Raw genomic sequence first — 10306 nt, 5'->3', positions numbered from 1 at the left:
GCAACAACTGACCCATATCTTGTATCATACAGCACCATTATCTTTAACTTGTCTTGCCTTTCCATTAATACAAAACTCTGAGCATGTTTTTTGTATTAACCTTACTTTATTCTTAATTGTAGTTTTTAATTTCAAACATGACGTATATGAACAAAACAAACAGTAAGTTAGTTGATGTAAGCTAATGGTGCAATCGTAAAATTGTACTGAAATAGTTGAGTATTTAATGTATATTCAATAGGAAAGTGTACATATATGGAATAAAATGGAAATTAAATGTTAAAATGAACAAATAATGTTCACGCTTTTAAATGTAATAAGTTAACTATGTATAATGATAATCCTGGATCATTTCTACAGTTTGAAATGTATAATTTCATGGTTTGTGGATCCATATGATGAAAGTGTATTGTGGCCTTGTGCAAGGTGCAGCTGGGGATAGTTTGCAGATGATAATTGGATTCAGTCAGTACTACTCTTCCTTATTGGCTCAGAGGAGATATTGAAAGAAAACAACCCCTCCCCCATCCACAGCGATCAAACCCAAGCCATATGACTTGACCCCCATTGGCCGAGGCAAAAGTAGACCCCCGACCCAAAGCAGGCCTTTTGTCGGGCCTCGATTTGAACTACATTTCAAGTTAAATGTTTAAATCTAAATATGTTCTGAATGAAAGACTAGACAATTACGCTTTATCCCCTCCTGATATTACCCAGTGACTTTATAAACAGCATATGTAGGGGCTAAGGTTAAGCAGAAAAGCTGATACAGTTGCCCGACTATTACCCTGGATTAGATAAGATAACTCTTCATTGACTCTCTCTTGAGCCACTTGCTTTGTAGATCACATCGTATTGCAACATTGAGCAGGTGGAAGACACTAGAAATACTTACAGAGCTGTCTTCATAATCTCCACATAGTGCAACTCAAACCAGCCCCACCCTTGTTTCTTCCTCTTTCATGCCAAACTACAGCATGCAGTAGGACACAGCTCAGAGAAGTCACCAGACATGGAGGTACACTTTCATGTTTTGTTTTGTTTTGCAATCTGAATTACAATAAAACATTTATTTTTAAGGTAACTCTCTCTCATTCATTTTCCCCGTCTTGTTTTGAGAGCTTGGGTTGGCCTGGCAACCAGTGCATGACTAATTTAAAGTTGGTTTTCATGTACTTTATTTGACTGATGAATTTCTTGGATGACATCTAGGCCTGAGTTTCTATGTTTTCTCTTTAAGCTCAGTAATCTAAGTTAGATTTTCTGCAAAGGTCAAAGGTCAACGTTTCAATATCAGAGCAGCATTTGACCTGCAGAGGTTCATTTTGACATCAAAAGCAAAAGTTTATCTAATGTTTAGAGTCTTTAAATTCCTGGAATTTCATGAGGACACACGCCATTGCATCTTCATCCAACTACCCCATCTTGTGGTTCGGACTGGGATCTGACCTTCAGCGCTGAGGCCTCAAAGGGTGTCTCTGGTTTATGGGCTTGCTGTTCCTTTCAATCAGAAATAGAGGTTGCTGCTGTCTGCTATCTCCAATCTTCAAAAATATATTTAAACAAAAATGCATGACTTTGATACAATGACGTGATCGTGTGGCTAATGCAGTCTAATATTATTAAACTGCAACAAATATTGCCTTTGTAGACTGTGTCAGTAAGGAGTTACTGCAACTCCAAGCTAATCTGAAGCCCAATGCTTGTAATGGTAACATTCACTAAGGTGTTGTATTGTCCTCTTTGCATACTGGAGGTGAGCTACAAACACACCCATGATGCAAACCAGCCAACAGCACCTGAGTACACTATTTGAATTGGCAAATAGTTCACAACTTCTTCAACACTTTAAACAATGAGTCAATCACAATCCAATAAAAGCCGAATGGCTCATTTTTACATACAAGGTTTTAACTCAAATAGAAATAGACGTAAAGCTAAATATAATGTGTATTGTACATACAAGTGGGTAAAAACAATAGATGTTATAGAAAAATGAATTAAAAATTACAATATGGGGCACTTGCTTAGCTTGGTGGGAAGAGCAGATGCCCAATAAACAGAGGCCACAGTCGTTGATGCAGCGGCCGCAGGTTCGACTCTCGTCCGCGGCCCTCTGCTGCATGTCAACCCCCTGTCTCTTCTCCCAATAATTCTTGTGTCTCTTCAGCTGTCCTATCAAAAAAGGCAAAACTGTCCCCCTCCCAAAACAATCTTTAAAAAAATACAGTGTCTACATATACGTCAAACTGTCGTTGCAAATTGTACACAAGAATATTTCAGTGCAAGGACACAGAGTGATTAATGTAATGTGTCACTTTATAATGATAATAATAATTATATTTATATAGCACCTTTAAAAACAACAGTTTACAAAGTGCTTCGACAAACGAGCAATCATGAACACAGTCTGTAACAAAAGAACCCAAACAACATGGCTGATACAGCAAGATAATGTAAAGTTAGTCCATCTGAAGGCGAAGCAACAGGACAAAACATGGCAGAGGGGAAACAGAGCATAAAGGGTAAAAGGAATTCAAATCAGCAAAGGAAAATAAATTAAAAGAAATAAAATATAAACAAATAAACAGAAACATCACATCACGTAAAAGCAAGTACATAAACGTGAGTTTTAAGCAGTGATTTAAAAGATGTCACTGATTCCGCAGGCCTTATTTCATCAGGCAGGTCGATTCAAATTCGAGGGGCCCTGACGGCAAACTTTAAAGACAGGAAAATGGTGAACAATGTGTTCATGTATGCATGTCTGTATACAGCTTATACAGTGTGTTTTCATTTCTATCTGGCAATAAGGATTTGTACATGTTAAAAACTGTGTGTATGTAAACTATTAAATATAGCTGTTATATTTTGTACGTACAGAAAACATTTACAGGGTTGTTGCATTTTGTCGCACAGCGTGACTGATTTAGCTGTTCATCAGAATAAAGGCCTGTAAAATGAATTGCTCTTGTATCTGCTTGTTGGTCTGTCCTGAGCTGAGAGCAGGTTGGCACCAAAGTTTGTTATTTTTTGGAAAGATATTAATTAAACTAAATTAATAATTTAAAAAAAATTGCGTTTGCAGCATCTTTGCAGTTTGTCTGAGGTGTTCCAAAAGCTTGAAAACTATTTTTTAAGGCAATTGCCCATTTTCATCACTAGATGGCGCTGCGAGCTCATTGTTAGCTGAAGAATAAGTCAACTAATTAAACGGTCGATCTTATTGGAATGTCTGATTGTTTTCTTTGTTGTCTCTGTTGAGTTTGAATAGACTGTAAATTAAAACAATTAAAAATACAATTAAAAAGACATATATATATACTTTTGTTGCCGATGATCATGAGGAAACGTCAGTATTGTTGTGCTAAAATTGAAAGACTGAAATTCCGCGTTAATCCACAAGGTGGAGTAGTTTGGTCAGTTTTTGGCACCAGTCAAGTACAGTAACATTTATTTCCACTGCTGCCCATGTATCTTTGAGACGTTTCTGTTGTTTCAGTATAGTGAAAATTATGTTACAGTATGTGTAGCTTTAATTAGTTACCCCATTACATAGTGTGACCATAAGGCCTTGAAAAGTGTTCTTATATAGGTGGAGCTGTTGATATATATTTGGTGATGACGGCTTTCGATATGTTGGACTGCTCATGTTTGGTTCATGATCTCATGACATCCTCTCTTGTTCACCTTTTAGGAAGTTGAGCTGCGTTTCACTGATGGTAAGTCATTCTTTGGAAAATCAGAAGCCCTCACAGGAAACTCCCTTCGTTTGATTTCCAACCACTCAACCTCAAGATTCATCTGAATACATCCTGTTGTATCAGCATTTCACTCTCATCCAAAACCAAACAGTCACATCAGCGTCACCCTCGCCTTCTGAACAACATTCATTCACATCAAACGTACCCATGACGGCCAAGCTGTTTCACGGGTTTTGTTTATTTCATTACATAAGAACATACATACAAAGCAAACTTTATAATACAGAGTTTATAAAACTCACGACACATTGTCTGTAGAAATCACACAATCCCTACAAACACTTACAATTAACTCTAGTATAGAGTTCTGATTATACCTAAGAAAACCCAAACTCCCATTCAGAAAAAACACCAACATCCAAATGGACTCACACCTCACATACCCACAGCAGATATGTACACATTCCACGCTGTAACAGTCTCCAGATCGTTAGAAATCAGATTAAGAGGGAGGGGAATAATTAAGTGAGATGATGTGAGAGTTGGTGAGGGAATGGTTTCAGGTTGTGTGTGTGTGTGTGTGGAGTTCAACCCACGGAAAGTTTGTTTGGAATGCAACATACATGTTTAAAACAAAAAAAAAAGAAGAATAATGTACCAATGTTTCTACGTCTACAGGGGATCCCGGGTTTTTCGATGTGATCCACTTTCAGCGTCCAATCCTGCGTCTGCTTTGGTGTGTTGATTTGTCTGTCCAGGGGCCAAAGAATGAGTCTCTGTTTTCTTGCTCATGCACTACTGTTGATCCCCACTCATCTAGGAAACAGTCCACTTTTTTCTGTATTTTCTTTCTTTCTTTCTTTAAACCCCTCCGCCTCCCTCCTCCTCCTTCTTCTTCTTCTCCTCCAAATACCTATCCCACCCTTTCTGCCCCTCTTGTCCTCTTGCCCGGAGTGAAGTGGAGACATGTGTTTCCCTGCACCTGCATGGAGAGAAAGGAAGAAAAGTGAAGTCAGATCTCTCCCCCCTCTTTCTCTCTCTCTCTCTCTCTCTCTCACCCTCCCTCCCTGCAGAGGAGAGCAGACAGACTGGCGCCTAGCATGGAACTTTCATTAACCCCAGGCAGATAGCAATGAATCCACTACACATTCACTGAGCCTGTCTAATTGGCAACCATGGTGAATGTGGAGGGGCAGGGAGACCTTCACATCAATGCCAACTCTATTCTCACTGGAATCTGAAGTTATTTTATTTTGAAAAGTCAAAACAAGTCTCTGTTGTGCTTCTTTGCCTGAAGACTGGATGTTTCCACGCACATTGTGATTTTTGAAACAAGATATGAAGATTGATTGTTTGCTGTTTAACACGTACCACAGTGTCATCTTTATCCTAATGGCACAATCGTCCTTCTTCTTTGGAGAAATTGCGCGTAAGATCCGCAGTCTGGATGGAGAGGGACAAGAAGAAAAGCAGTTTTAGACGCTGTTTATTACATTTATTCTTGCTGCATATAGCCTAGTCTACAAAAGCTGTCTTTTGGAAGTTCCTATAACATTCTATGTCAGAGAACAGCATCTGCAACCGCATCAAAATAGTTTTACAAATGTGATCACGCGTCATGCATGCAAGGAGAAATGCATTACGCACGAATTGCAAGTGGAATAAACTTCTGAAATAACTGTTAAAATATATAATCTTTACTTTAAGGTCAATGCAGAGGTCTGTTATGTAAAAAAAAAAAAAGGTGCAGAAAAAATTGCTGTTATTTAATGCCAGTGCCTGCTCGTGTTAAAGGACAAGCACCACTCCTCACCTTTATTGACAGAACCATCTCCGGTGCCGTCGCGTCCTCCGCCTCGAGTGCGATCTGCAGATCGAAGATGTAGTCGATGACGTGCTGCAGGATCTCCACCTGGCTGACCGACTTGTTCTGCGGGATGCTGGGCACCAGCTCCTTCAACTTGGAGTAGCAGTCGTTCATGTCGCAAAGGGCGCCCACCGGCTCCTCCAGACACGAGTGTTTATTCCGGCTGATGGCGAGACTCTGCTCCGAGATGCAGCACACGGCCTTGTAGCAGCTCCTCACCGAGCGGACGGGACTGATAGCTTTCATGGTGAAGAATAACAACCAAAAAAGGACACGGCTTGGTGTTCGAGTAGAAGTTCGCTTTTTTTGTCCTCGTGTGGTTTCCTGAATGCTGTCCTGAAAAGCCACAGTGCTCTGACAGCGACGTACAGTTTGCTTTTTATACTTGCACGACCGCTGCGCTCCTGCTCACGCCCCCTCTCTCGCACCAAGCTCTGATTGGCCAGTGTAAAGAGCAAGCTGGTTCTGATTGGCTGATAACACCTTGTGGAAGAGCTGGAAAGAATGAGGAAATCAGGCTCGGATGCCTAAAGGGGATGTCAATCAATAAGTTACCTGTTTGCAGGTGGTGATGTTTACTTGAAATAGATGGTAAAAGTATTCAAAGTAGGGCACATGAAACGTTTGAAGGAGTCAACCGAAAAAATGGGACTACTTTAGTTTCCAACTGCTTACATGCAAGGACAGATCACTGGTTTTGTCATAGACTTGACTACAGTGTACTGTATATCTCACGTTTACTTTTAGAACAGCTTTAATTCCAGAAGATGTCAAAATAAAAGTCCTCTAAAACATAAATACTTAAGATAGAGATAATCCACGTTAGATCAGGGCCTTCTGTTTAGTGATTACTGTAAATAAAGTTTGTCCGCATGTCTGCCTGTGTGAAATCACTCTAAATGGAATTTATTAAAAATGGAAATACATTATAATCAAAGGCCTGTATATGAATAAAGCTGTTTATTTTGCCTCTTTTAGGACAGAAAAATGTGCACACAGAAATAGAATGTGTACAATAGGATATTCACATGATATAGGTAAAAGGTCAGGCTGTTTTTACAGCAGATAATTGGTAATAACATGTTAGTCTAAGGATGGATTATTGGATATAGATTCACTGACTGATTATTAACGTTTTGTAGTGTGTTATAACACCTTCTTATAGCACTGTTATGGCTAGGCTAATTAACAATAATTGTAACTGGTTAAGCAGTCAAGGCTGCACCTCTCTGTCAAACCACTTACTGCCTAAAGCTAACCTCTGCTGTGTGGAAGACTGGATGAAAATTTTATTTTAACAATTCCAAATGTTGCCCTCTTTTAGTTTACATCAAAGCACGTCCCGTTCTGCTCCTATTTGGGTCTTATTTTCCCCTTTTCTCACAATCCTGTTTTGTGGAGGAATGCAGGCCTGAGCCAGCTGTGTGTCCTATCCCGGCCCAGCTGTGTTGATCTAACGCGCCAGTCCCAGACATGCTGGCGCCAGCCTCCCGACGTCATCCATTCACCCCGACGCGCACTCCCCTCTTTGGCAGACGGCCCGCCCTCCCCCGTCCGGCTGCAGAGGGGAGAGAAGCAGAGGCGCTCGGAGATCCCATTGGCTGAATGGGCCTGTCACTCACGGACATGGGTCTACGTTTCCCTCCTCCTGCTGTACACAGAGAAATTAAGGAGGAAAGTCTTTCCAAATAGTCCAAAACTTGTGTAATGAGGAATACGCCACCTGGCCTTTAGATACATTTCTGCACGAGAAGTAACAGAAAAGCAGTGTCCAGTCATCATCCACAGTCACCATGCGATCATTAACAAAGCCAGGACGAATCAAAAACTGAATTCAAACTGTCAATTTTTGTACAGTAGTGAGAACAAGAGGTCACTCAGGGGGTTGTGAGTGCCAGAATGGCATCTTGACGTTTTGCAACCACTTTCAACGTCACAGCCACTAAAACATGAACTAATGGTAATGGAATTAAAACATTAAGAGTCTTACGTCACATAAAACAAGAAGTGTGGTCTAGATAAAACACGTTATTTCAAGGCGATGAGTGATGAAGCACTCCACACGCTTATCTCTCATCCTGGACACATTTGTGCGTAAATACGCACGGCTGGAGATATCCTCCCCACATCATGCAGAGGTTTAACAGATGTTCAAGTCACTGCCTTCCTCCAGTCCTGGCAATCATACCCCCCCTCCTCATCCTCCCCACAGCCATTGACCCGGCATGACAAGTCACTCAGCAGCCTCACTTTTAGAGCAAAGCACAATATTGAACCGTGAGACAGGATCAGTCCGGTGCTATTTTAGAGATATATTGTGTGAGCTGTGCGGAGTATCCAAACAAGACTTTGACCCTAAATATCTGTCTTAAATATGTCAAGGGGAGCTCTGAATTTCCCAGGTCTGGTGGGAAAATAATTGTTTTTATTTGCTGCTGGTTTAAGAGATTAGGCGTTTGGGATTCATGTGAAGTTAAACATTTAAACATTATCCAATTGTATAACCCTGCTCCTGAATGTGACTTCGTGTTTAGAGGCTATTTCTAGGATATTAAAAAAAAATGCCAACGGACTATTTTCCGTCCATGACAGCGTTTGTCTGCAGATTCCAGAGTTCTCAGTGCGTAAATCTGTGCGAAACACACACACACGCGCGCACACACAAACTCAGTAGTGTGTCTGGGCAGGGATCAGGTGCTTGTCGGAAAGGCCCCGGACACAATCGGGTCTCTCTTTCAATGGATGGGAGAATTCCGAGCCTGGCGTCAGTGAGTCTGCCTCTCTCCCCGCCCTCCCTCTCCCTCTCCCTCCCTCCCTCTCCTCCTCCGTGCAGCTGGACGCAGACAATCAAGGCATCAACAATCGCCATGCATAATTAGCAGCGCCCCCCCCCCCCCCTCCTCTCTTCGTTCCCCTCTCTACTTCTCTCAATTAAATCTCAATCCACTATATTTTACAACATAACAACGGAAGTAAAAAAAAAAAATACTATCATATAATAATAAGCCAAAACATCTGTTCCACTTTTGTGGCTGAATGTGTGTGCTTCCCTACCTGCAGGCTCTAAATCTCAAAGCACCTTCACTGCACATAATCAAAGTGTCTCCTTTTACTTGTAGTGACAACAGAAGAGAGTAATGAGGGTCAACTTGTGAGAAGAGACAGAAGGAGGGAGGGTAAAACACCAGACTGTCATGTGGAGAGGCAGTGTTGTATACAGAGGGGTATCTTTTTCATCCACAAGTGCAGGCCCATCCCAGGGGGGGATAATTAAGTGGCATAAAAACACACTGAAACTTAATTCTTTGTGTCCCCCGTGCGCAGGATTCCTCTGCTCCTCCTCTGCTTTCACCGCGCGCTTCGTCAAAGACTCTACAGTCCTCTCCACCAGCTTTGAACTGCCTACAGATCCCGAGCTTTTTGTCCCAAGTGACCCAAGCAGTGACATGACATTTCATGCATATTGTTGATTCGTATTAGTATTTATGTTTGGGCCTCTTGTTCCAGCTTGCGCATGATGATCATGCTTGATTTTTTACATGAGAGGGTAGTCAGTGTGTTAACAAAGAAACACACCCACGTACTTCATTCATTGATTCATACAGAATGAAGGGCGATGGGACATAAGGTCAAATGAGAGCGTTTAACAATACAGGGTTTATTTTCTCACCTTATGACTGAATATAAAAGCCTTTTTTTCTATGCCCTAGATGTGAAACTACATAAACCAAAATTATGTTTCCTCCAATATGCTCTCCTTTTTGTGCAAATAAGTAAGACAAGCACAGAACAGGAAGTTTACCCTGCAAGGCCTGAGATAAGGAAACATAGGCTTTAGATAGTGTTCATCGTTGAGGTCACAGAGATGTCATAACTCAAATATAAAGCACAAACTTTAGATTAAAACATGCATATGACGCAGACTACATTTGCAAATAAAAGTAAAGAGGGTCATTGTCTTGTTTTGGTTATTGAAATTAGACTGTTGTTGGGAATGATGAAAGGTGTTGAAAAGATGTGAAATTATATCAAAGGGTGAATTAAATTGTTCAATAAATGGGGCGCTGGTTCAGCTCACTGATCGTGGGTTCGACTCTCATTTGGTGCGCCTCTACTCCTCACATTTCCTGTCTCTCTTCAGCTGTCCTGTATGGTGAAGGCAACTGACACAACTCACACTGACCTTAATTAATGATGAAATGTGATGGTTTGATCACCAAAAAGTCTGGGCTAAGCAACGTGGAAATTCCCAAACTGACAAACACGCAAAATTCACCAACACAGTCAATAAAAACATGCTGTTGTCATGGTGATGTCAACAGGGTCTTTTTTTTAATGTTAAATCTGTTTCACAAGCTGTGGAAGTGGTGTTTGAAAAGTGTGGGATAGAGATGCCACAGAGGTGCATGATGGGAATTGTAGGCGCGGCAGTTTTGGAGCTTAACTGAAAGTAAGGAGTTGAAATTAGGACATCTCGTCCTCAGCTGTATCAGTGAACACCAGTGGAATGCTGAATCATTTGGAGATGCTTTTTGATGTCAGGTTTGAACTACTTTCAAACAGTGTCTAAAATACATTTGGATATGAATTAGTGTGAACAGGACATCTGTATCTCTGGGGGTACGGTAGCTCAGTCTGTAGGGAGTTGGCTTGGGAACCAGAGGGTGGCCGGCTCATGTCCCTGCGTGGACCAAGCATGGAATTGGGGCTGGTAGCTGGAGATGAGCTAGTTCCT

At 41.2% G+C, this 10306-nt stretch overlaps 1 protein-coding gene across 1 annotated transcript; it reads right to left on the bottom strand.

Moving 5' to 3' along the window:
* Positions 1–3924: 3924 nt before the first annotated feature.
* Positions 3925–5930, bottom strand: id3 (inhibitor of DNA binding 3). Its single transcript, XM_069662240.1, has 3 exons — positions 5518–5930; positions 5076–5147; positions 3925–4686 (listed from the first exon to the last, which is right to left on the bottom strand). The coding sequence occupies exons 1-2, from the start codon at positions 5815–5817 to the stop codon at positions 5094–5096; spliced, it is 354 nt and encodes a 117-aa protein (XP_069518341.1). The 5' UTR covers positions 5818–5930; the 3' UTR covers positions 3925–4686; positions 5076–5093.
* Between the last annotated feature and the right edge of the window lie 4376 nt (positions 5931–10306).

Source organism: Semicossyphus pulcher, unplaced genomic scaffold (genome assembly GCF_022749685.1).
Source record: "Semicossyphus pulcher isolate SPU_LCO1_2020_fin unplaced genomic scaffold, fSemPul1.0.p SCAF_14, whole genome shotgun sequence".
In the NCBI taxonomy this organism is placed as follows: Eukaryota; Metazoa; Chordata; class Actinopteri; order Labriformes; family Labridae; genus Semicossyphus; species Semicossyphus pulcher.
The sequence above is the reverse complement of the archived record's forward strand: the minus strand, read 5'-3'. Positions and strand labels throughout refer to the sequence as shown.

Bases quoted from the DNA above. Each gene is read 5' to 3' on its own strand.
- id3 (XM_069662240.1), bottom strand. From the start codon at position 5,817: ATGAAAGCTATCAGTCCCGTCCGCTCGGTGAGGAGCTGCTACAAGGCC. The intron at 5,148-5,517 runs GTGAGGAGTGGT...CTCTCCATCCAG, and splicing joins AGATGGTTCTGTCAATAAAG to ACTGCGGATCTTACGCGCAA.